The 26,355-nt window shown below is 48.8% G+C and overlaps 2 protein-coding genes across 2 annotated transcripts; both read left to right on the plus strand.

Annotated features, from left to right (window-relative positions):
• Window positions 1-661: 661 nt before the first annotated feature.
• On the plus strand, window positions 662-1,529 carry LOC131185556 (keratin-associated protein 5-1-like; the record flags this gene model as incomplete). The annotated part of the gene is given in 3 exon segments (XM_058158156.1): window positions 662-848; window positions 997-1,205; window positions 1,407-1,529. Coding segments are annotated over 3 exon segments (519 nt in total), but the record flags the coding sequence as incomplete, so codon positions are not given.
• An 897-nt stretch (window positions 1,530-2,426) lies between these two features.
• On the plus strand, window positions 2,427-26,061 carry MLXIP (MLX interacting protein). The gene is made up of 12 exons (XM_058158154.1): window positions 2,427-2,995; window positions 15,826-15,932; window positions 16,486-16,565; window positions 17,002-17,091; window positions 17,664-17,705; window positions 18,354-18,498; window positions 19,089-19,172; window positions 20,246-20,328; window positions 21,126-21,753; window positions 23,947-24,074; window positions 24,979-25,080; window positions 25,904-26,061. The coding sequence occupies exons 1-12, from the start codon at window positions 2,496-2,498 to the stop codon at window positions 26,033-26,035; spliced, it is 2,121 nt and encodes a 706-aa protein (XP_058014137.1). The 5' UTR covers window positions 2,427-2,495; the 3' UTR covers window positions 26,036-26,061.
• Window positions 26,062-26,355: the final 294 nt, after the last annotated feature.

The raw sequence follows: 26,355 nt of genomic DNA on the forward strand, positions 1-26,355 counted from the left end.
AGTGTTTAAGGTTGCTGACCCGTTTTAGACCAACAGGTCCGAGGACCCCTTTGCTTTCTTGAGAATGACGGAGTCCCCCGCCCACAAAATGCTTCGAGGTGGGTTCCATCCGAACGAACTACATTAGAAATAATGTTGAGGAATATTTAATAAAAATTTCTCTCTTTCCTTGACCTCGCAGAGTCTTGAGCATCCCCAGGGCCACATTTGGCAAACGGCGGCTTTAGTCCACCAGGGGCTTCCCCCCTCCATAGATGGCCAGCTGAGATTGAGGGGCTTCAGAGCTAAAGAATTCACTCGGCAACCCCCCCTCCCCAGTTTTCAGTGGGACCAAGGGGGGACCCTGAGATGGGCTGCAGAAAGGGAGATTATAAACCCTCATGGAGTTTGGGGTCCTTTGTCTACCCAGTGGGGGAGGCTGTGCTTGTCCCCCTGCCCGGACTGGCCTTTTGGGGTGGGGGGGCTTCACCTCTAAGTCTGGTCCCAGCAGGGGAATCTGAAGAGCCCCATCTGGATCCATTATGTGGCACTCTGTGTCTTTGTCTCTCTGTGTATGTTTGTCTCTATGTGTGTATATCTTTTCTTTTATGTACACTGCGAGCATATGCACCAAGACAAATTCCTTGTGTGTCCAATCACACTTGGCCAATAAAAAAATTCTATGTGTTTGTGTATATCTGGGTGTGTGTGTTTGTGTATATATCTGTGTGTTTGTGTCTCTCTGTGTGTCTCTGTATATCTGTGTTTGTGTGTGTGTATATCTTTGTGTCTGTATCTATCTGTATCTCTGTCTGTGTCTGTGTGTTTCGTGTGGGTGTGTGTTTGTGTTTGTGTCTGTGGATGTGTTTGTGTCTGTATATAGAATAGAATACAATAGAATAGAATAAAATAAAATAAAAAAAGAATAGAATAGAAGATTTTATGGGCCAAGTATGATTGGACACACAAGGAATTTGTCTTCGGTGCAGATGCTCTGTGTCCATAAAAAGAAAAGAGACCATCTAGAATCAGTATCTGTGTGTCTCTATCAGTGTGTGTCTCTGGGTGTATATCTGTGTTTGTGTCTCTGAGTGTTTGTCTCTCTGTGTCTCTCTGTGTCTGTGTGTTTGTGTCTCTCTGTGTGTCTCTGTATATCTGTGTTTGTGTGTGTGTATATCTTTGTGTCTGTATCTATCTGTATCTCTGTCTGTGTCTGTGTGTTTCGTGTGGGTGTGTGTTTGTGTTTGTGTCTGTGGATGTGTTTGTGTCTGTATATAGAATAGAATACAATAGAATAGAATAAAATAAAATAAAAAAAGAATAGAATAGAAGATTTTATGGGCCAAGTATGATTGGACACACAAGGAATTTGTCTTCGGTGCAGATGCTCTGTGTCCATAAAAAGAAAAGAGACCATCTAGAATCAGTATCTGTGTGTCTCTATCAGTGTGTGTCTCTGGGTGTATATCTGTGTTTGTGTCTCTGAGTGTTTGTCTCTCTGTGTCTCTCTGTGTCTGTGTGTTTTGTGTGTGTGTGTGTATGTTTGTGCCTGTATCTCTGTGTCTTTGTGTGTATATTTTATTTTTATTTATTTATTTGTCACAACAATATATGTAGGTATCATACAAAAAGATTATATAGTAAATAAACACATATATGGGTAAATATAAGGAGGTATAAGCATATATATAGGAAGAAGGAAAAAAAAACAATAGGACAGGAACGGTAGGCACGTTTGTGCGCTTATGCACGCCCCTTATGGTCCTCTTAGGAATGGGTGAGGTCAATAGTAGAAAGTTTTTGGTTAAAGCTTTTAGGATTGTGGGAAGAGACCACAGAGTCAGGTAAAGTATTCCAAGCACTGATGATTCTGTTACAGAAGTCATATTTTCTGCAATCTAGATTAAAGCGGTTGACATGAAGTTTAAATCTATTGGTTGCCCTTGTGTTATTGCAATTGAAGCTGGGGTAGTCTTTGACAGGAAGGACATTCCAGTAGATGATTCTGTGAGTTAAACTTAGGTCTATATAGAATAGAACAGAAATAAGGAATAGAATAGAATAGAAGAATGGGAATAGACGAGAAGAAGAGAAGAAATAATAGGAATAGAACAGAATAAGAGTTTTTTCTTGGCCAGGTGTGATTGGACACACAAGGCATTTGTCTTCGGTGCAGATGCTCTCAGTGTGCATAAAAAGACAAGATACGCCCATCAAGAATCAGTATCTGTGTGTGTGTGTGCGCGTGTGTCCCTTTGTGTCTGGGGGGGGGCGAGGATTGCGCGCACCCCCGCGAGTGGGTCAGGCCGCGTGGCAGGGGCGCGTGGGCGGGGCCCAAAGCGGGGCGGGGCGGGGGCGGGGCGGGAGAAGCCCCGGCCCCGCCCCTCTCCTTGCAGGCGGCGGTGGGCGTGGCTGGCTGTCGTCGTCGTCGTCGGGGGGGGCGTGGCGTTCCCTCCTCCGGGGCCCCGCCCACCCGCGAGGGCCGGGGCGGCGTCGGCGGCGTCGGGGGCTCCGCGATGGCCTCCGGGGGGTCTCTGCGGGCCGGGCCGGCGGGCCCCCCTCTTGCCCGGCAGCAGCAGCAGCAGCAGCAGCGGCGTCGCGGCCGTCGCCCCGCGGCGTCCCGGCCGTCTTCGTCGTCGTCGTCGTGGTCGGGGGGCAGCGAGGAGGAGGCCCCGGGGGCGTCGGAGGGGCCGGGGGGGCCGTCGGGGGCCTCGGGCGGAGGAGCCCAGATCATCCACTCGGGCCACTTCATGGTCTCCTCGCCGCACAGCGAGCACCCGCCCAAGAAGGGCTACGACTTCGACACCGTCAACGAGCAGACCTGCCAGACGTACCGCTTCGGCGGCTGGGCCCGCGGGGAGGCCGCGGCGGAGGAGGCGGAGGAGGCGGCGGCGGCGGGAAGAGGAGGAGGAGGAGGAGGAGGAGGAGGAAGGGGCGCCGGGGGGCCCCGCGACGGCCGCCTCAGCATCGACGCCTCCCTCACCAAGCTCTTCGAGTGCATGAGCCTGGCCTACAGGTGGGCAGGGGGATGTGGGGAGGGGGGAGGGGGGTCTTTGGAGGAGCCAGGGGTGAGGAGGGGCTGGGGAGGAGGGACACATCACAGAGTGGGGATCCTGGTGGGGGGGTCTTGGGAGCAGGAAGAGTTATTTGGGGAGGGAGATGAGGAATAAAGAAGGGGCTGGGGAGGGAGGGACAGGGGATGTGGGGAGGGAGGAGGGGTCTTTGGAGGAGCCAGGGGTGAGGAGGGGCTGGGGAGGAGGGACAGATCCCAGAGTGGGGATACTGGCAGGGGAGGGAGTGGGGTCTTGGGAGCAGGAAGGTTTGAGGGATTTGGGGAGGAGAGATGAGGAATAAGGAGGGGCTGGGGAGGAGGGACAGAGACCAGAGGGCAGGGGATTTGGGGAGGGAGAGGAGGATCTTTGGAGGAGCCAGGGGTGAGGAGGGGCTGGGGAGGAGGACACATCCCAGAGTGGGGATCCTGGCGGGGGGTGTCTTGGGAGCAGGAAGAGTTATTTGGGGAGGAGATGCGGAATAAGGAGGGGCTGGGGAGGAGGGACAGGGGATTTGGGGAGGGAGGAGGGGTCTTTGGAGGAGCCAGGGGTGAGGAGGGGCTGGGGAGGGAGGGACAGATCCCAGAGTGGGGATACTGGCAGGGGAGGGAGGGGTCTTGGGAGCAGGAAGAGTTATTTGGGGAGGAGATGAGGAATAAGGAGGGGCTGGGGAGGGAGGGACAGAGACCAGAGGGCAGGGGATTTGGGGAGGGAGCTGAGGGTCTTTGGAGGAGCCAGGGGTGAGGAGGGGCTGGGGAGGAGGGACACATCACAGAGTGGGGATCCTGACAGGGGAGGGAGGCGGGGTCTTGGGAGCAGGAAGAGTTATTTGGGGAGGAGATGAGGAATAAGGAGAGGGCTGGGGAGGGAGGGAGGGACAGGTTACACAGTGAGCAGACGGTGGGGTGAGGGTTTGGGGAGGGTGAGGCAGGAGGGTCTGGGAAGGAGGGACAGAGACCAGAGGGCAGGGGATTTGGGAGGGGAGGGATGAGGGACTAGAGGGGCAGGGGATGAGGGGCTTTGGAGTAGCCAGGGGTGAGGAGGGGCTTGGGAGGAGGGACAAATCACAGAGAAGGGGATCCTGTCAGGGGGGAGGGAGGGGAGTCTTTGGAGCAGGAAGGCTTGTTGGGGAGGGGGATGAGGGTCTCAGGGGAACAGGAGGGGGCAAGGTGTAAAAGGAGTTCCTGGAGGGGGGGGCTGCAGAAGGCCAAGGGGTCAGAACTGGGGTGAGAGAGGGCTGCAGAAGGCTGGAGGGGGGGCAGCAGCTGCTAGGCGAGAGCAAAGGAGATAGCCAGGAATATTGGAGGAGAGCCACCCCCAGATAAATCATTTTTTAAAAAACCCTTTCCAGCCCAGATTGAGGGGCAGGGGTCTCTGCCCCCCCACCCAATGACAGGATAGTAGAACTCTGCAAGACGCTATAATGGCTATGATGGTGAGCTGGTGTGAGCTGTCGGGTGTGTGCAGCTGTCAGAACTGGGTCATAAGTAGCTTTTTTTTGGGGGGGGGGTTCTGTTGTAACTCTGAACAGTCGCTAAGGGAGAACTAACTTGTGTTGCTGAAACAAAGGAAAGGACTTGAAACTGGCAGCTGGTGGCTGTTTTCCCCCTTTTTTGGTTCACTTTTAACATTTCTGGATTTTGTTGCTTTTTATCTTCTTCCCTTTCTGTTCCTCCTGCCTTGGGACTTGGCTGTTGCCTCTATCTCTAGCTGTTGTTTAAGGACATGTTTATATTTAAGTTGCATTTACAAGTACAGTAAATAAATAAATAAATAAATAAAGCATTTGCATGCTCTAAACAAAAAACAAAAAAACAACCGCCCCCACTTTGCATTAATTTGTACCTGTAAAAATGCAATATAAAGATAACAAACGAAGTCCGTTCTTTTAAAGTAAAAAACCCTGCTAAGTTTCCGTTTGCAACAGGGCTGAAGTTGTGTGTGGTTTTCACCCGGGAACAGCTGTAAGTTACAAGTTTTCTGCTCTGGCTTGGAAGCGGATCCCATATTAGGGAAGCAAGAACAAACTTTCAAAGCGTATTTATAAGGTGGGGATTTATTCCGGAGGAGCGCTCGGCTCCCCTTTCGCTGAGGCCAAGAAAAGTTTTACGCTTCAGCAAAATTTGTTTGCAGAATGTTCGCTTTTTGAATCGCGGCGAGAAAACAGGAGGAAAGTGTGCGTGTACGTGGCGGAAGAAGCATGCTGGATCAGACTGGAAGCCAGTTTAGGGTTTAGTCCTCCTGTGGCGACTAAGACCAAATAATATGCAGGGTAGTCCTTGACTTATAACAGTTCGTTGAGTGACCAAAGTTACAACGGCGTTGAAATAAGTGAATTATGACCATTTTTTCACACACTTGGGACTGTCACGTGATTTACATTTGGGTGTTTGAGATCTGGTTTGTATTTATGACGGTCATTGGTGGGTTTCCAATATTCTTACCACTGGTTCCTACATGCGCCTGCTCACTTCGCCCGCACTCGTGCCTTTTGCACATGCACCCGACCTCGAAAACGTGCCTAAATAGGCTGTCATAGAGCCCGAACTAGTATGAACCGGCCTTTTGTGATCTTCTGACGAGCAAAGAGTTCACTTAATGACGGTGTTACTAATTTAACAAATGCAACCATTCACTTAACAACCGTGGCAGGAAACTTTCATACAGCGGGGGCCAAATTCACTGAACAAACGTCTCACTTAGCAGCAGACATTTTGGGCTCCATGGTGGTCATATGTCGAGGACTAGCTGCATTGTGGCAGTTAGCACAAGGATTTTGCAAAGATCACTTATTTTGGTGATCTGTTTCTTTCCTGCTATAACTATATTTCTGGAGTTTAGTCAACTGATCAAAAGCTTTCCCCCCCCCCCGGAAAGAAATAATGCTTGTCCAGTTCGTTGGGTACCTTGTCCCGGACCAGCGGTCAGCAACCTGCGGCTCTGGAGCTGCATGTGGCCCTTTCACCCCTCTGCTGCGGCTCCCTGTCACTCAAAATATACGTCACAACCACCAATGTGCAACACCCACCCGGCACACGATTTATTGAGCTTTTCAGCCCCTGGTAGGCCAACCATGGATAGATCCAAGAAAAGAAAAGTTTCAGAAGAAAACATAACGTTTAATTCAACTACATAGGCTAGTTTAGTCAGAATTTCAACCCTAATAGTCAGGCACGGGAAGGGTTTTGTGGCTCCCTGTGTTTTCTTTTCTGTGGGAAACGGGTCCAAATGGTTCTTTGGGTGTTTAAGGTTGCAGACCCCTGTCCTGGACGGACCTTATATTTAGAGGTGATCTTCAACTTATGGCTGCCATTGATCCCGGAATTACAATCAGGCCTGTCATTAAACGAGTCACAATCTTACTGCGCCCGATTTTACAAAGCCAACGCTGCAATCTTTAAACGAATCCGTTATCTACAATGGCTGGTGGTCGTCGTCGTTTTTGGTCAGAAACAGGAAATAAACACCGGATCGTTTATTTTATGGGTTTATCAAAGTATTTAAGAAGGTTCATAGCCAAAAATGCCATCAGTGACGGTCGCGGAGGACACGCTAAGAATGGCCGCAAAAACGCATGTCGGTTGCCGAGAGATCAAAAAACGTGACTTCTTGGCTCAGGGCGAGGTCAGAAGGTTGAATCTGGATCGTAAGTAGCGCCGGGGAGTTCCGTCGTAACTTTTCACGACCGCTAAGCCAACAGCCGTAATTCGAGGACTCCCTGTATTCTGGACCTGGTCATGTTTTGGTAAAGAAGGGGTTTTCCCTGGACCTCGACTGTGTTCCTAAACTGCTTTTATCAGCTGGAATCGAGCCTGTTTTGAGCTTCCCAAACCTGTCGTGTTTTCCTGCTGGTAGTTTTATGACTCAATTGTAGCCGGAGTTTCCTCATTTTAAGCATTCGGAAAATGGTTATTATGGGGAAGCAGAAAACGTCTATTCTGGCCCTTCGTGGCATATGAATCACCGCCGGTGGAGAGGTTAGCAGAGTTCAGTACACGTGAAAAACGGGATGGGATGATGATGATGATGATTATTATTATTTTGACATTAAATTTATCTGCTGTCCGTCTCTCCTAGAAGCAACTCTAGAGGACTTTCCATTAGCCTGATTCGCCTTCTGTCTGGTTATATTTTCATATATTTCATGTTTGTCACTTCTAGAAGTTCTGGTCTTATCTGGACATCGATCTATTTCTGCAGATTGTTGTCTGTCTCTCTCTCTCTCTCTTTTCCTCTCCCCCTCTTTTTTCCCCTCTCTCCTGCCTTCTCTCCCTTTTTCTCTCCCTCTCTCCCTCCCTCCCTCTTTCTCCCCCTCCCCCTCTTCCTCCTACTCCTTTACCCTCTTTATCTCCCTCCCTCTCCTTCCCTTTTTCTCTCCCTCTTTTCTCTCCCCTCTCCCTCCGTCTCCCTCTCTGCTACCTTCTTTCTCTCCTTCCCTCTTTCTTTCTCTCTCCCTCCCTCTTTCTCCCCCTCTCCCTCCCATTCCTCTACCCTCTTTCTCTCCCTCCCTCTCCTTCCCCCTTTTTCTCTCCCTCCCCCCCTCTTTCTCCCCCTCCCCCTCTTCCTCCTACTCCTTTACCCTCTTTATCTCCCTCCCTCTCCTTCCCTTTTTCTCTCCCTCTTTTTCTCTCACTTCCCCTCTCCCTCTGTCTCCCTCTCCACTACCCTCTTTCTCTCCTTCCCTCTTTTTTTCTCTCTCTCTCCCTCCCTCTTTCCCCCCCTCTCCCTCCCATTCCTCTACCCTCTTTCTCTCCCTCCCTCTCTCCTGCCTTCTCTCCTTCCCACTCCTGTCCCTCTTTCTCCCCCTCCCCCTCTTCCTCCTACTCCTTTACCCTCTTTATCTCCCTCCCTCTCCTTCCCTTTTTCTCTCCCTCTTTTTCTCTCACTTCCCCTCTCCCTCTGTCTCCCTCTCCACTACCCTCTTTTCTCTCCTTCCTCTTTTCTCTCTCTCTCCTCCTCTTTCCCCTCTCCCTCCCATTCCTCTACCCTCTTTCTCCCTCCTCTCCTTCCTTTTCTCTCCCTCCTCCCTCCTCTTTCTCCCCTCCCCTCTTCCTCCTACTCCTTTACCCTCTTTATCTCCCCTCCCTCTCCCTCCCTTTTCTCTCCTCTTTTCTCTCTCTTCCCTCTCCCCTCTCCCTCCGTCTCCCCTCTCTGCTACCTTCTTTCTCCTTCCTCTTTCTTTCTCTCCCTCCTCTTTCTCCCCTCTCCCTCCCATTCCTCTACCTCTTTTCTCTCCTCCTCTCTCCTTCCCTCTTTTCTCTCCTCCTCCCCTCTTTCTCCCCTCCCCTCTTCCTCCTACTCCTTTACCCTCTTTATCTCCCCTCCCTCTCCTTCCCTTTTCTCTCCTCTTTTCTCTCACTTCCCTCTCCCTCTGTCTCCTCTCCACTACCCTCTTTTCTCTCCTTCCCTCTTTTCTCTCTCTCCCTCCTTTTCTCTCTTCCCTCTCCTCCCATTCCTCTACCCTCTTTCTCTCCCTCCCTCTCCTTCCCTTTTCTCTCCTCCTCCCTCCTCTTTCTCCCCTCTTTCTCCCCTCTCCCTCCTCTCTCCTCCTCTCCTTCCCTCTTTTCTCTCTCTCTCTCTCCCTCCCTTTTCTCTCCTCTTTTCTCTCTTCCCTCTCCTCCGTCTCCCCTCTCTGCTACCTTCTTTCTCTCCTTCCCTCTTTCTTTCTTCCTCCCTCCTCTTTCTCCCCTCTCCCTCCCATTCCTCTACCTCTTTCTCCCTCCTCTCCTTCCCTCTCTTTCTCTCCCTCCCTCTTTCTCCCCCTTCCCCTCATCCTCCCCTTTACCCTCTTTATCTCCCTCCCTCTCCTTCCCTTTTTCTCTCCCTCTTTTTCTCTTTCTCCCCTTCTCCCTCCCCCTCCCACTCCTCTACCCTCTTTCTCTCCTTCCCTCTTTCTTTCTTCCTCCCTCCCTCTCCTTCCCCCCCCTCTCCCCTCTTTCTCTCTCTTTTTCTCTCCCTCCTCCTCTTTTCTCTCTCTTCCCTCTCCCTCCCTCCCTCCTCCTTCCTTCCTTCCTTTCTTCCTTCCTTCCTTTTCTCTCCCTTCCTTCCTTCCTTCCTTCCTTCCTTCCTTTCTTTCTTTCTTTCTTTCTCTTTCTTTCTTTCTTTCTTTCTTTCTTTCTTTCTTTCTTTCTTTCTTTCTTTCTTTCTTTCTTTCTTTCTTTCTTTCTTTCTGTTTCCCTCCCTCCCTCCATGGGAAGGCTGTGCTGCTTTTAAGCGGGCCTAGTGAGATCTTTCAGGAGATAATGTGTGAATGTTTTCCTGGAGGAACAATGCTGGGGGTTGTGAGATGTGACCGGCTGCTATTCCTGAGTTTGGTTTTGTGTGACTAATTCACTTCCCAGCTTCGAAAGCTCTGTTCCTACTTGCGGCCCACTTCATTTCCTGTTTATAGAAAAGTTTTTTTTTTGTTTTTTTTGGCCTGTTGTGAAATAGGAGGCCAAAATCGGCTCGCTATGTAGCCGATTCCTACAAGAACTGGAGTAAGACTCATGTCACTTGCATGGGTTTAATTTTAAATACAGGCACAGTGCAGGGTTCACACGGTTGAGAAATATCGCCTGGAAATGCCAGGCAAACACCTGCAAATGGAGCTGCTTTTAGCCTCTTTGCCGGTGCAGAAAAATGTAGTTCTGGACAGGCTAAAATAGGCTTCGTGCCACACCTTAGCAAACAGGTGGAGAGTTTTGTCAGATTACTTTATTCTTGATGCAAATACAGTGCGAAAGAGTTCAGGTGCTTTTACGGCTTCCCAGGTGGGGAAAAAAGACTCTTGGCGTTTGGGCCAGATCTGAAATTTTAAATCATTTTTCCCCCTCCTTCCTTCTCCCCAATTGGACTTGGTCCACTTGGATTTGGAGGAGCTTCTGATCTCTGTTGTACGGAAGGGGTCCATCCCAGTAGTAAAAACCAATTTTTTTTTACTACTGGTTCTGTGGGCGTGGCTTGGTGGGCGTGGCAGGGGAAGGATACTGCAAAATCTTCATTCCCTCCCCACTCCTGGGGGAAGGACGTTGCAAAATCCCCATTCCCTCCCCATTCCTGGGGGAAGGATACTGTAAAATCTCCATTCCCTCCCCACTCCAGGAGAAGGATACTGCAAAATCTTCATTCCCTCCCCACTCCTGGGGGAAGGACGTTGCAAAATCCCCATTCCCTCCCCATTCCTGGGGGAAGGATACTGTAAAATCTCCATTCCCTCCCCACTCCTGGGAGAAGGATACTGCAAAATCTTCATTCCCTCCCCACTCCTGGGGGAAGGACGTTGCAAAATCCCCATTCCCTCCCCATTCCTGGGGGAAGGATACTGTAAAATCTCCATTCCCTCCCCACTCCTGGGAGAAGGATACTGCAAAATCTTCATTCCCTCCCCACTCCTGGGGGAAGGACGTTGCAAAATCCCCATTCCCTCCCCATTCCTGGGGGAAGGATACTGTAAAATCTCCATTCCCTCCCCACTCCTGGGAGAAGGATACTGCAAAATCTTCATTCCCTCCCCACTCCTGGGGGAAGGACGTTGCAAAATCCCCATTCCCACCCGACTCTGGGGCCAGCCAGAGGTGGTATTTGCCCGTTCTCTGAACTGCTCAAAATTTCCGCTACCGGTTCGTCAGAACCTGCTGGATTTCACCCCTGGTCCATCCCCTTCCTCTGAGGGGGGGGGGCGCGAAACGGCTCGTCTGCTTTGTTCTCTTTTTCATTTCTACACCCAAGCAGCCTTTTTTTTTTTTTTTTTTTTGGCATTGGGGAGACTGGGAGAGTGGGAGAAGCTGCGCTGGGGAAATAAATCCGCCAGGGGGAAAAAAAATGCCGTCTTTAATCCAGTTACACGCCCTTCGTTCAGATTTTGCTCATTTTGTCGAGCTGGCCAACTCTTCTGCATGATAGGATACTGAAGTGCTGCTTGATAAGACGGGCACTCCGTTCGTGAAGTGTTAAGTGGAGGCTGTTTGAACGCTCATCGCTGGGCCGCTGTCCCCACCATGCAAAACCAGTTAGATATTTCCCTGGCACCCGGTGGGCCGGCCTGACTTCCTTGTCAACCACTCGGGCTTGTCTTCTGCTGATAAGGGCTGGCCAGGAATCTGGATTTTGTCCTACGGCAGATGCCTGATGTGGTGGGTCCTTCGCCTCCAAGCAAAAGGGGTCGCTTTCAGCGGAGATCTTTTGCTGGAGGAGAAATTGAACATATTGGACAACCATTGGTCCGGAATGGTATAGGGATAGATAGATAGATAGATAGATAGATAGATAGATAGATAGATAGATAGATAGATAGATAGATAGATAGATAGATAGATAGATAGATAGATAGATAGATAGATAGATAGATAGATAGATGGATGGATGGATGGATGGATAAGGTAAAAGTAAAGGTTCTCCTCGCACATACGTGCTAGTCGTTCCTGACTCTAGGGGGCGGTGCTCATCTCCATTTCAAAGCCGAAGAGCCAGCGCTGTCCGAAGACGTCTCCGTGGTCATGTAACCGGCATGACTCAATGCCAAAGGCGCACGGAACGCTGTTAGATGGATAGAATAGAATTTTATTGGCCAAGTGTGATTGGACACACAAGGAATTTGTCTTGGTGCAGATGCTCTCAGTGTACATAAAAGAAAAGATACCTTCATCAAGGTACGACATTTACAACACAATTGATGGTCAATATATCAATATAAATCATAAGGATTGCCAGCAACAAGTTATAGTCATACAGTCATAAGTGGAAAGAGATTGGTGATGGGAACTATGAAACGATTAATAGTAGTGCAGATTCAGTAAATAGTCTGACAGTGTTGATGGAATAGATAAATGGATAGATAATGATAGATGGATAATGATAGATAAATAGATAATAGATGGATGATATATATAGAGAGAGGGAGGGAGAGAGGGATAGATGATGAATGGATGGATGGATGGATGGATGGATGGATAAGGTAAAGGTAAAGGTTCCCCTTGCACATACGTGCTAGTTGTTCCCGACTCTAGGGGGGGGTGCTCATCTCCGTTTCAAAGCCGAAGAGCCAGCGCTGTCCGAAGACGTCTCCGTGGTCATGTGGCCGGCATGACTCAATGCCAAAGGCACACGGAACGCTGTTAGATAGATGGATAATGATAGATAAATGGATAGATAATGATAGATGGATAATGATAGATAAATAGATAATAGATGGATGATATAGAGAGAGAGAGGGAGGGAGAGAGAGGGATAGATGATGGATGGATTGATGCATGGATGGATGGATGGATAGATAGATAGATAATAGATGGATGATATATAGAGGGAGGGAGAGAGAGATCGATGATGAATAGATAGATAGATATAAAAGATGATAGATAGATAGATAATGGATGATATATATAGAGGGAGGGAGGGAGGGAGAAGGATAGATGATGGATGGATGGATAGATATAAAATATTATATATATATATATATATATATGTCTTTGGTTATTCGGGTTTTCTCCCGCGTAAAATTGGAAGTGTCTTGGCAACGTTTCGACGAAGTCTCATTCGTCATCTTCAGGCTACAGCTTCGTGCTTCTGGGAGCAATCAATGACAGCAATTGCTCCCAGAAGCACGAAGCTGTAGCCTGAAGATGACGAATGAGACTTCGTCGAAACGTCGCCAAGACACTTCCAATTTTACACGGGAGAAAACCCGAACAATGGTCAACCCAGAGACACTTTGCGGTATATTTTTTGCCATCTGTGTGTCTGTGCGTGAGAGAGAGAAGTGAGCTACTTCTTTTCCAGACCATTTGAACCAGATCCTCCCTTGCCTTCGATGTATTTATAGACCGCTGGGCTGGAGAGAGAACCTGATGTAACCCTCGATGACAGAAAAGGGTTTTAGGTTTCCCACCTGTCATATGTCAGAAACCGCTCGGTCTGGAAGCTCGCCGGCTTTGTCCAGCTCCCTTTCCTCCAGTCGGGAGGGGAGGGAGGTGTCGACTAATGAAAAACTGGGACGTCATTATTTTGCAGAACTGCGCAGGAGCCTTCTTCAAATGTGGAATCAATCCAGAATCACCACTAACCCTGAATGTTGGCCAGGATCTGTTGTGACCCAGGCCCAAATAGCTAGTAGGAAACTCAGTCAGTGTAAAAACAAGCAAACTTTATTCGAACAGCTGAGAATTACTTCATTCTCAGCGTAGTCCAACTAAATTAAAGCAAATTCCTCCCAACACAAATTCCTCAGTCCTGTCGCCAACCTTGGTCCAAGAGGGTAAAAAATGACATCAGGGCAGGTGGGCGGGGCCTCCTGCAGCTGCCTCTACCGGTTCGCACAATCCGGATCGAACCGGCTGAACTGCACCACTGGTTTGCTTGAAGAAAGGTTGCTAGTCTTGGGTTAGGAAGAGCGGAATTCCCACGTCTGCTTCCCCGGAAGAGAAATTCAATTTCTCTAAATCTATATCCCAGATGCATCGCGCACATTCTCAGGAGGAACCGTGAATAGGAGCCGAAAATATATTTGCTTATTTTGGGTATGGAGGACCATATACTTGTTTTGGTTTAAGCCCATGATGGCGAACCTTTGACGTTCCCGCATGCCGACCTGCGTGCCAGAACCATCCTGCAAGGTATGCGCGGCCCCGCTGGCCTTTGCGTGCACAGGAGCGGCAGTACCCAGAAAAGCGGCGATCCATTGCACATGTGTGAGCCAGCACCCGGATACCAACATGGAAGCGCGCCCGACGAACAGCTGGCCATCGTGCCTGCGCGCAACGTCAAACCTGGAAGATCGGGTGCCGGCCTGCGCATGTGTGCTGGAACGCTGCTCTTCCGGGGTCCGCTGTTCTCACGCGTGCAACGGCCAGCTGACCAGTGCACGTATAATCACGGGAACGCAGAAGAGGCCCCAGCGAGGCCCCACATTCTTCGCGGGATGGTGCCATAGGTTCGACGACACTGGTTTAGGCCTTGACCATGGGAAAGGTTTCTAGCAAGTGTTGCTTACGGTCCAGGAGGAAAGCGAAGGACCCTGCAGTGTTTGAAGTAAAAAACGGACCCCGTGCGCTTCAGTTTTCTTTTCATGCGTTGTTGCTTTCCAAAGCCGAGCGGGAGCTGAGCACGCCCCCCCTCCTTAGCGTCAAAGGCCCTTGGCTATTCCACCTTACAAGCTTCAAAGAGGATTTGGTTGGAGTGATGGAACAGAAGGGGGAGGCAGCTGTCATGCCTGCCCTGTCTAGACTTAAACCGGTCACGCCTGGGAGCCCTTACAGGATTATTTCAAGAATAATGTCATTAAAGAGAGGAGCAGGCGGGCGAAGGGATGACAGCCGAGCCCAGTAGGGGTGGGGCTAGTTAGCATCGGTTGGGGTAGCGGGTGAGCTCAAAGATGGGCAAGAAAATCAGGAGAGTTGAGTTAAAAGTGGGAATGGATGGGGGATCTGACCGAGAAGGAGGCTCAGCAGAAGCGCCTCACTGAGGACTAGGAGCATAGGCTTTCCAAGCAGAGGGAAGACCTGGGGGAGTGCAAGGCCAGGTACTGGCGCCTGGAGGCTCCAGCAGGGCTGAGATGGTCAACCAGTTCCAGGCCATGATGCAGTCCCACTGGAACAAGGCCCTCCGGCTCTTCGCCACCAGCGGCTCTTCCCTCCAGCCTTTGCCCAAAGCCCCACACCTGGAGGCTGAAGCAGACCTCCAAGTCGGAATTTCTGCCCCCCTCCAACCCACACAAAAAGACCCCGAAGGGGGAGACTCTCTGCAGCAACACAAACATTCATTGCACGTATCCGGCCCAGGGACCGTAGTTTGAGGACCCCTGAGTTAGTGCAATATAAAAAATGCAAATATTTTTTCTGCGACCCACCAAAATTTTCTCGTGAACCACCAGTTGGTGACCGCTGGTCTATACCTCTTAAAGCTGCTGTGTGTGTGTGTGAGAGAGAGAGAGAGAGGAAAAAAAAACATTGAAATAGGAATTAACACCATTTGGCTCAAATCAGAAAATAATCTGAAAATAATTGCTCTCCACATTTAAACAACTCAGTAGCAGAATTCTTTTTTCTGTTAAAGCTGCAGCTTCTTTTCATTCCCAAACCATAAACATATATTTATTATTTTAAATATTTATTTATTTGCATTTATATCCCGCCCTTCTCCGAAGACTCAGGGCGGCTTACACTATATATATATTTTGTCATAACAGTATATACAATCATCAACATAAAATAACTCATCATGAGAGAAAAATACATATAAGTAAAAGTATAAGTAAAAGTATGCATATAATATTATAATGAAGAGAGCAATAGGACAGGAACGGTAGGCACTTTTGTGCTCTTCTGCACGCCCCTTATAGTCCTCTTAGGAATGGGGTGAGGTCAATAGTAGACAGTTTTTGGTTGAAGATTTTGGGGTTTTGAGTAGAGACTATGGAGTCAGGTAGTGAGTTCCAAGCGTTAACAACTCTGTTACAGAAGTCATATTTTTCTGCAATCAAGTCTGAAGCGGTTGACATTAAGTTTGAATCTATTGTTTGCTCTTGTATTGTTGCGATTGAAGCTGAAGTAGTCTTTTACAGGAAGGATATGACAATAGATGATTCTATGCGTTAAACACAGATCATATCGGAGTCGGCGGTGTTCTAAGTTTTCTATATATATATTCCCCCCTTCCCTTCTTCCAATGGTTGATGAAAATGTGACCATTTTGGGGGGCTCCAAAACTGGCATGAAAAAACAAAACAAAACCCGCTTTGTGATTTCTTTCGAAGGTTTCGGGAAGGGAGGGGGGCAAACTTCAGAGCCGCTGATGGCTCTTTGTCATCTCTGTTTTGTTCCAGCGGGACTTTGGTTTCTCCCAAGTGGAAGAACTTCAAAGGGCTGAAGTTACTGTGTCGAGACAAAATCCGACTCAACAATGCCATCTGGAGGGCTTGGTACATCCAGTGTGAGTAACGCACCGCGTTGTCTCGGGAGAGCTCTTCGAACGAGCCTCCCCCTGCGTGTCTCCGGTTAGAACCGAAAAGAGTCCAGTTATTTCCAAACAGCTATGATTTGCTTCTTCACGGGAACTTTCCGGCAAGAGAAGGGAATTTTTAAAACCCGGTTTTGCAAACAGCAAAGAGGAGATCTGGTAAAACATTATCTTTTAATATATCCGGAAGGAACTGGATCTTAATCTGTGGTCAGAACCCCGTGAAGAATTTATAAGAAAGGAAGACAGTCTCCTGCAGTTGATCAGAAGTGAGAAATGATCTTCAAGGTCCCTGTTTCTGGACTTGGATTCCAGGAGAATTGTAGTTGGCCTTTCTTTCTGGCTCACCTCCTGCCCTGCTTTTCTTTTTGTGGAAGTTCTAGTCTTGTTCTAATATTGTTTTAGACAAAACAATGACTAGGAGAGGCATGCATGGTTAAATCATCTAAAAGAGAACGTCTGAAGTTGGAACTATCAAACAGGCACACCAGGAACCCATCCGGCAAATCCTCTCGCTCTCTTTCAGATCTAGAGAAGAGGAAGAACCCAGTGTGCAATTTTGTGACCCCGCTGGACGGTTCTGTGGATGTTCCTGAGGTACACCAGGTGGGCACATCGGAACCACTTCTCCCGGCTCCCCCTCCTTCCAAATCAATGGGGTGCTCAGCTTCATGGCCTTTAGTTGCTTCTTTTGTGAGACTCTACCATTTGGGACTACCTGGAGGGGGTTTTGGGAGACATCCATGGGAGGTATGTTGGTAAAGAGTTGGGTTGGGTTGAGTTGAGTTGAGTTAGTTGGGTTGGGTTAGGTTGGGTTGGGTTGAGTTGGTTAGATTGGATTGGGTTGAGTTGAGTTGGTTGGGTTGAGTTAAGTGGGTTGGGTTGGATTGAGTTTGTTGGGTTGGGTTGAGTTGAGTTGAGTTAGTGGGGTTGAGTTGAGTTTGTTGGATTGGGTTGAGTTGAGTTGACTTGTGTTGAGTTGGCTTGTCTGAAATTACTTTGATCTCTCCTGTTCCTACTATGTTTCTTCTTTTCCTTTTAGGGTAGCAGAACAAATGAGAAATATTGGAGGCAGCGGATTGACATAGTCATACGAGAATATCACAAGTGGCGAACCTACTTCAAGAAAAGAGTATGTCTTTTTTGTCTTTTAACGGCTGACATTTCGGGTACAAATAATTCCCTTTTGCCAGGGAGTTGCCTTCTGAGCTCAGCTTGTCAAGGAGCTGAATAGGTTTAGAAAACTTTACTCTTTCCTCCAGGGGCACTTTTTTTACAACAATACAAACTGACTTTCTACCATAGCATCTTCTAACTTTCCTCTTTCTGCTGGGTTGGGACTTCAGATTGCAGAATTCCCAGCTAGAGGCCACAATAACCGAGTTGATTCTCTTGTTAAGCAAACAGGCCAATCTCAGATCAGGCAGCTTCGTCAGACCGCAGATAATGGCGTAATATTTTGGGAGGAGGGGGTCTTCAAGGCACAAGGATGGCTGGTCTTGTTTTGTATCTTGTCTGCATAAATTTGGGGTATCGGCTGTGATTGGTAGCCCTCAATTACTAAACCAATTTGGATTCCATAAAATGGGTGTTTTGAATTCTCTTCCACATTTTTCAATTATCCTTCCTTCCTTCTCTCCTTCTCTCTTTTTAGTTTCGGTTTCACTTTCAATTATTTCCATTTCCTTCCTCTTTGTTTTCCAGTTACAAAAGCACAAAGATGAAGACCTGTCCAGTTTGGTCCAGGTAAACCTTATTTTGGCTATCGCTTTTTCGGTCCAGGAGAGGCCTCGCTCAATGAGCGAATGATTGAAACAAGCTCAGATTATATCTTTTAATTGATTGAATAGAGGCTCTCCTCCTCCTGAATGCTCAGGTAGAGCACTCTGGAAGCTGGAGGTTTTATAGAAGAGTAGAACGGGGAAGGGGGAAGGGGAAAGTCTACTATAAAGAGAAAAATAATCCAATAAAACTCTTCATTGTTTGAATGGAGCACTCAACAGTCTTCCTTTGATTCTTTTGGCTGGTTCTGTTTGTTCCAATGAGTGCCCAGGATATTCTTGGTTTAACTCGACTCCTAAATAGGTATCCAAGACAGACTTCAAGCTTTAAACATAAGAGTCCAAACTCGGCAACTTTTAAGACTTGTGGACCTCAACTCCCAGAATTCCTGGCTGGGGAGGATTCCATGCTAACTGGTGGAATGCTGGGAGTTGAAGTCCACAAGTCTTAAAAGTTGCCAAGGTTGGAGACCCCTGTTTTAAAGGATTAATACCAATCTTAGCGCTAGAATCATTTTTCGGTCTCCTTTCTGTCCCGCGTCCTGCAGGGGCCCCAGTTCCTCCGGTTCATTTTTTCCTATCCTTCCCCACCCTACCCCACCCCACCCCACAGGACGATGGCTTCTTCAAGAAAGACAGCCCCATGGAACTGGAAGAGTTTTTCACCACCGACGATTACATGTCAGGATCTTCGGACACCCTCTTCTCCACCCTGTCCAGTCACCAGCTGGTCGCCTGGCCAAATTCGAAAGAGAGAGGTAGGGCTTTGCTTTCGCCTCCCTCGGGCCTAGTGGCTGGTAGTTCCAAAGGCGTTTTTTCTCAAGAGGCAACTGGACTTCCTTGTTTTTGTTTTTCTTTGAAGGCGTTTCGCTTCTCATCTGAGAAGCTTCTTCAGCTCTGACTGGATGGTGGGGAACGGAAGGATTGATCTTCCTCGCAGACAGCTGGTCATTTGCATCCTTTTTAGCGAGTCGTTGAGGCCACTTGGAGATAAACCTACAAGTGGCCTCAAGGACTCTCTAACAGGATGCAAATGAACCCCAATCCTCAAAAATTGCCCCGAAATATCTCCCAAGTCTGCTCCCCATTATAGACGGTCCTCCGTTTACAATGGCTCATTTAGTGACCGCTTGGAGTTACAATGGCACTGGAAAAATGGACTTACGACCGTTTTTTTTCATACCTGGGACCATCGCAACATCCCCGTGGTCACGTGATCCAAATTCAGACCCTTGTCAACTGATTCGTATATTCCAAACTAATTGCAGAAGGAAGCCTCCTGTCCTTCCTTCCTTCGCCCGCCACATCTGCGAAATCTCATGTTTTGATTTTTCACATGTTTTTCTAGCACACCTGGGCAATGCCGACATGATCCAGCCTGGACTCTACCCTCTGCAGCCCAACTGGATGGAGACTCTGGATTTTTTCCCAGGTAAGCCCGAGTGGTTTGCCTGATTTGCCAATCTGTGCCGGCAGCGGCGGCCCTTAGACAGAAAGGATCCTTGGGGGATTGAACTGCCTGAAATATTGTCTCCATCACAAAGAATTATGGGGCCTTGGGTGGCTTCCTTGCAGACGTTTCATGACCCAGCTAGGGAACATCATCAGGGCTAGAAGGGGGGGGGTGGATTTGCAGAGGAGAAGAAGAGGAGGAGGAAGACTGGGGGGTCCTTGGTGCCCTCTGAGCTTGGTGGTTTTCTCGCAGACGTTTCATGACCCAACTAGGGAACATCATCAGGGCTAGAAGGGAGAGGAGGAGGAGGAAGACTGTGGGGTCCTCGGTGCTCTCTTGAGTTGGGTGGTTTCCATCAGTAAACTGATGACGTTACCTAGTTGGGTCATGAAATGTCTGCAAGAAAACCACCGAGCTCAAGAGAGTACCCAGGGCCACACAGTTCAACCCTGAGCTACAAATATTCTCCTCTATCAGGAAAAATAAAAGTTGAGAACTCCTTGGCCCCTCCTAGCTTCCTTCCCTTGTTAAAAACAGGTCTCTCTTCCTCCAGACTTCGGCTCAGGGTGATTTGGGGACTCTTGCACATATATATATGTGTGTGTGTGTGAAGGCTAGAAATTTTTTTTTTTTTTTTTTTTTTTTTTTTATTGAAAGAGTTTTAAAAAAAACAAAACATCCTCCTCCTCCTCCCCTCCTCCCAAAAAAAAAACAAAACATCCCCCTCCCTCCCCCACCCCCGGCTTCCCGGGTCAATCACAAGGTAAAGTCCAATCCAAATAACCACATCCAAAGCTTTTCGTCTCCCAACCCCCTCCCCATTACATAAAATAACTTTCTAATTATTCAAAGGCAATCTGATATTTCTTAATCTGATATCTGATTCTGGAAACAGAAGGCTAGAAATTTTGAAATAGAAATAATCCAGTGGTCAGTGTGCTGAGGTTTAGCACCTATGTAGGATTTGGTGCTTTCTGACAGAGCTGGCTTGTTCCGAAAGAGTTAGAAGAAATATAACCAGGATTTGATTCTCTTCCTTCTGTCTTGGCCAGATATTTTCGCCTCTCCTGCCACCACTACCTCCAGCCTGACATCGAGCGCCTCTTTGTCAGGAGCCATCGAACATTGTGCCCAGGTGAGAAAGGGAAGAGGTGACGTTGAAGTAGGATGGTGAGACGGGACAGGACAGCCGAGTTCACCCGAGTAGCCAATGTTTTCGCCCTTAGTTCTGTGTAAACCTTTAAAGTTTCCCATCCTTTATTTATTTATTGCAGTATTTTTCAACCTTGGCCAATTTAAGAGCGTGGAACTTCAACTCCCAGAATCCCCCAAAGTCTGGCCTCTCTAGAGAACGGGCTCTATGGTTGCTGGAGCTCAGTGGCTCGTTTTAGCCAATACTTTTAAGCCAATGTTGTTCAAGCAAGCGCACTTTAAGAGGGGTGGACTTCAACTCCCAGAATTCCCCAAGGTCTGGCCTCTCTAGAGAACGGGCTCTATGGTTGCTGGAGCTCAGTGGCTCGTTTTAACCAATACTTTTAAGCCAATGTTTTCCCCTTAGTTCTGTATGAACCTTTAAAGTTTCCCATCCTTTGTTTATTTATTGATTGCAGTATTTTTCAACTTCAGCCAATTTAAGTGTGGAACTTCAACTCCCAGAATCCCCCAAAGTCTGGCCTCTCTAGAGAACGGGCTCTATGGTTGCTGGAGCTCAGTGGCTCGGTTTAACCAATGCTGTTCAAGTTAGCGCACTTTAAGAGGGGTGGACTTCAACTCCCAGAATTCTGCTGGCTGGGGAATTCTGGGAGTTGAAGTCTACGCCTTTTAAAGAGCTCCAGGTTGAAAAGCACTGATCGATTGCACTTTTATTACCTGTAAAATAATAAATGCCGTTATATTTATTGGACCTTTAACAGGCCTCCTTTCTCTCTTCAGACCCCGAGCCTCTCCTCGACCTCTTTACGGAGCCCGCTTCCGACCGTGAACCTAGGAGAAGAGCTGGTGGCCCCTCCGGTGCCTGACTCCATCCTCTCCCCCGACCAGTGCCTGGGCCTGAAGAACGGGGGCCCCTGCCTGCAGACCCCTGGCTTCCCCTCCGAGCTGCCCCAGACCCACTTCCTGCCTCGCTTCCCGACTCTGGGCCTGCCTCTCCAGGCGGAGGTCCCATCCCAACCGCCTCAGCAGACCCTGCTCTCCTTGAACCCGGAGCTGGCCTTGCAGGTGCCCATCTTCACTCCGGCCGAGGCGCCGAAGTTCGGCCCCGGCAAGCCTTCCGTCATCACCCACACCGCCTCGGCCACCCCAACGCAGAACGTGCCGGCCACCGCCTTCAGCCACAGCCCGGCGGGACTCCTGGCCCCCCAGCAACCCGGGGCGGGGGTGCCTTGTACGGTGACGACACTCCAGGCGACGGTGGTACATCCACAAGCTATCCTGCACCCGTCGGCACCTTTTGTCCTCCCCATGGCGGGCCCTGGGCTGCGGGCCAGGAAACCCCAGCAGATTGCGCCCGCCCCTGCGGAGCCTGTGCCTTTGATTCTGAACAGTGCCTTCCTCTCCTCAGGTGAGGAGCTGCGGGCTTGGGGGGGGGCTGTTTTTTTGGGGGGGCTTCTGGCACTTTACAAGTTGTCCTTGACTTACGACCTACCTATCTTCAGTGGCTGCTTAAGGATGAACAGCCCATAAGTACAGCGCAGGTGGCCAGTTTCCGCGCAGCAGCACTGGGGATTCGTGGCAAACGCCTGCCTTCTCCACCGTAGTGACGTTATACAACAAACGTGGCCAAACCCTTTGCACTGCTTAGTCGTTTCCCTTTTCGTGTTGAACCTACCACGGGCCACACAGTTTATGGATTGTAATTGTAGTGTAGTTAGACCAGCGGGTCTCAACCTGTGGGTCGCGACCCCGTTGGGGGTCGAATGACGATTTGCCAGGGGTCGCCTAAGACCATCGGAAATATGGGAAGCATACTTGCGAGTCGAAGAATTGCGCTCCAATGGTTGACTCCACAAGCCAGCTGCAGGCTCTTCAAATCGCTAGCCGAATTCGGCTTCAGGTGCGATGAATTAAAAAAAGAGAGAAATCTTTGCTCTGATGTCTCCCTCTCAAGCCGGCTGCAATCACTCCCAATCGCTAGCCTAATCTGGCTTCAGGCGCCATAAACTTAATAGGGGAGGAGTCTCCGCTTTAACGCCTCCGTCCTCAAGGCAATCGCAAGCAGTTCAGATCGCTAGCCAATACGGCTTCAGGCGCGATAAATTCAAAACGAAAATAATTTTATGGTTGGGGTCGCCACATCATGGGGAATTGTATTAAAGGGGTCACAGCATGATAAAGGTTGAGAACCACTGAGTTAGACCATGTATACAGTCGTGGCCAAAATTGTGGAAACCTTTTGGGAAAAGTGTATTTTTGAGGTTTGATGGCTAATAACACCACTTTTTTGGGGGGGGAATTTCAAGATAATCCTATTCCACTGCTGGAATGGCCTGGGAATGGCCCAGATCTTCACCCCATTGAAAATCTATGCAGCCGACTAAAGAAACTTGTTAGTCAGAAGCGACCCAGCAATAAAACCCAGTTAATAGAAGCCATCCTTCAATCTTGGTTTCACATTAGAACAGCTGCAGAACTAAAAGACTCCGTTCACTCCATGGGAAGACGTTGGAAGGCCATAATTCATGCTAAAGGTTACCCAACGAAGTTTTAACTGACACAGTGATAATTTTTGCATATCTCATTTTTTCTACCTTTCGCTTTTCTTCTTTCTCCTGTAACTGCTATTCCAATAGCAAATCCTTCATAAAAGTTATTGCATGACATTCTTGATTCAGTTATCTTTCCACGGATATATAATTTTATGGTTCTAGTCCAAAAAAAAACAAAAAGTGGTGTTATTAGCTAGTTTTAGAAAACAGAAAATTTCCCCAAAAGGTTTCCACAATTTTGGCCACTGCTGTAATTGACAGACTGGATTCTATTATAGATTTTAGTGGTTATTTATTATTTTATACTAGAATTTTTAATTGTATATTTACGGAGCGTTTTTATTTGTTCTGGTCTAAGACTGGAATAAATTGATTAACTGAATTTCTGTGGCCAAGGGAGACCTTTTGTTAAGTGAATCTTGCCCTGTTTTATGACCTTTCTTGCCACAGTTGTTAAGCGAATAACAGCTACAGAGGACCTTGAGTGCAATAATAACAACATTCAGTAGGGGCCAGTCTTACGACCACTGTTACAACCTTACGACCACTGTTCAGCCCAAAGCTTCCATCGCTAAGCAAGACACAATTTCTGTGGCTAAGCAAGACGGTTCTTAAGTGAGTTTTGCCCCGTTTTGCGACCTTCCTTGCCACTGTTCAGTGAATCACTGCAGCTCCCCCATGGATTTGGCTTGTCAAGAAGGTCGCAAAAGGAGATCAGTTGAGCCTCCCCCCGAGACACTGTGACCGTCATAAGTACAAACCAGTTGCCAAGTGTCTGAATTAGGTCAGAATTAAGTGTGAAAAACGGCCATAAGGTCACTTTTTGCAGTGCCGTTTAAACTTCCGACCGTCACTAAACGAAGCGTTGCGGGTGTCGGACCGGTTTCATATCTCAGTGAAAAGAGACCGGTCCCTTTCTGCTCTGCAGGAAAGGGCAGGCTAGATAAGTGGTGATTAAATCTCTTGTGCCGCTGCGGCTTAGCTGTGTTTAGCTGACGGGCTGTGTGTGTGTGTGTGTGTGTTTTGTTGTCGTTTCTTCTCTTCCCAAGTCCGAGATTGCCAGCCGTCGAGACAGGCCTCCCCGCACCCGTCCGAGCAGGGCCTCAGCCCTCAATCCCCGCAGAGCAACAGGTCCAGGAAAGGCACATCTGAGCAGCCGCAGGTGTCCCTGTTCAAGGTGAGTTGAACTCATGAAACCTTCAAAAAAAGTTTCAAGTTCTAAAAGGGCAAATTCTGGGATCTGGGGAGAAGACCTCACCTTCCGCAGCCCACCCAGGTTGGGGACAGGTTGGGGGGGGGGTGTCGCAGAATCCCTGAGCTTCAGGTACGGCTCTCAGGTATGACAGAGAGAGATCTGGGCCCTGGCTTGAACAGGGAGTCCTCGAGCTACGGTGTTGTGGTCCGCCAGCAACCTGCAGAGCTGGCAACGGAGTCAGATAGCGATGAGGCTGAGGAAGAGCATGGGCCAGTCCTGGGGAAGGCCCGGATGAGGGCTCTGCGTCGGAGGCAGAGGTGGGGCCAGGACCATCAGGGAGTGAGGTGCGGACACCGTCATAAATAGGAGTCGGTTGCCAAGGGTTTGAATTTTGATCACATAACATCCCCCCCCGGGGGATGCTGTGACAGTCGTAAGTGTGAAAAATGGGTCATAAGTCCCCTTTCAGTGCCATGTAACTTTGAACGGTCGCTAAATGTGGTTGCAACTTTGAAGGGTCACTAAATGGAAGTCAAGGACTACCATGAAAGGAAAGGAAAGAAGGAAGGGAAAAGAAAGGGAGGGGAGGGGAAGGAGGCTGGGCTGGGGAATTCTGGGAGTTGAAGTCCACCTGTCTTACGGTGGCCAAGGTTGAGAAACATGGGATTAAAAGTAATGGGGTGGTGGTGGAATGTTTTGTTTTAATTTAATTTAATTTAGGCCATATTGAATAAGTTTTTTAATAGTGTTTTTATCGTAATATATTGTATTGTTTTATCTGGCTGTTCACCACCCTGAGTCCTTCGGGAGAAGGGCGGTATAAAAATTAAAATATTATTATTATTATTATTATTATTATTATTATTATTATTATTAATGGGCACAGAGTCGCAGGATGAAGCACATCTCGGCCGAGCAGAAGCGGAGGTGTAATATCAAGATTGGCTTTGGTACCCTCAACAGCCTGGTCTCCCCAAACTCTAAATCGGTAAGTCAGTCCTTGAGGGGTGGGGGTGGAGTCCCCCAAGAGTTTTCCTCCTCCTCCTCCTCCCCCTCCTCCTCCTCCTCCCCCTCCTCCATATCTGCCAAGCATTGCATCCTTCAAACTAAGGTCTGTGTTAGGGGCAGCTGCTTCCAAGCACCAGCTAAAATGAAGATTTAATGGGGGGTTGACTTCCTTCCTTCCATTCATCCATCCATCCACCCATCCTCTCCATTGTTCCTATCCCTCCTCCCTCCCTCCCTCCCTCCCTTCCTTTGCTCCTATCCCTTCCATCCTATCCCTTCTTTCTTTCTTTCTGTCCACCTGTCCATCCCTTCCTTCCATCCATCCATCCTCTCCATTGTTCTTATCCCTCCTTCCTCCCTCCCTCCCTCCCTTCGTTCCTATCCCTTCCATCCTATCCCTTCTTTCTTTCTGTCCATCCCTTCCTTCCTTCCTTCCTTCCTTCCTTCCTTCCTTCCTTCCTTCCTTCCTTCCTTCCTTCCTTCCTTCCATCCATCCATCCTCTCCATTGTTCTTATCCCTCCTTCCTCCCTCCCTCCCTCCCTTCCTTTGCTCCTATCCCTTCCATCCTATCCCTTCTTTCTTTCTGTCCACCTGTCCATCCCTTCCTTCCTTCCTTCCGTCCGTCCGTCCTTCCTTCCATCCATCCATCCTCTCCATTGTTCCTATCCCTCCTTCCTCCCACCCTCCTCCTCCTCCCCCTCTCCTTCCCCTGAATGCCAGATTTCAGGCCCAGGGTGGTATCCTCCCCCCGCCTCCCGCCCGAGCTCAGTCTGGACCCTCTCTTTGGTGCCCCCCACCACAGATCAGCCACGCTCTGACCCTCCAGAAGACGGTCGAGTACATTGCCAAACTGCAGCAGGAGCGTTCGCAGATGCAGGAGGAAGCCAGGCGCCTTCGAGAAGAGACGGTGGAGCTGAATGCGGCCATCATGTAAGGACTCGGAACAGCTACACACAGGCCTTTTGTTTCCCCTTTCTTATTTATTTATTTATTTATTTACATTTATACCCCACCCTTCTCCGAAGACTCAGGGCGGCTTACACTATGTTAAGCAATAGTCTTCATCCTATTTGTATATTATATACAAAGTCAACTTTTATTGCCCCCAACAATCTGGGTCCTCATTTTACCTACCTTATAAAGGATGGAAGGCTGAGTCGACCTTGGGCCTGGTGGGACTTGAACCTGCAGTAATTGCAAGCAGCTGTTGTTAATAACAGACTGTTTAGCAGTCTGCGCCACTCAAGCACCCAT

Source organism: Ahaetulla prasina, chromosome 15 (genome assembly GCF_028640845.1).
Source record: "Ahaetulla prasina isolate Xishuangbanna chromosome 15, ASM2864084v1, whole genome shotgun sequence".
Lineage (NCBI taxonomy): Eukaryota > Metazoa > Chordata > Lepidosauria > Squamata > Colubridae > Ahaetulla > Ahaetulla prasina.

Coding starts and splice junctions, on each gene's coding strand:
- MLXIP (XM_058158154.1), top strand. CDS start 2,496: ATGGCCTCCGGGGGGTCTCTGCGGGCCGGGCCGGCGGGCCCCCCTCTT. Junction 17,706..18,353: donor ACCTGTCCAGTTTGGTCCAG/GTAAACCTTATT, acceptor CCCACCCCACAG/GACGATGGCTTCTTCAAGAA. Junction 24,075..24,978: donor CGCAGGTGTCCCTGTTCAAG/GTGAGTTGAACT, acceptor TAATGGGCACAG/AGTCGCAGGATGAAGCACAT.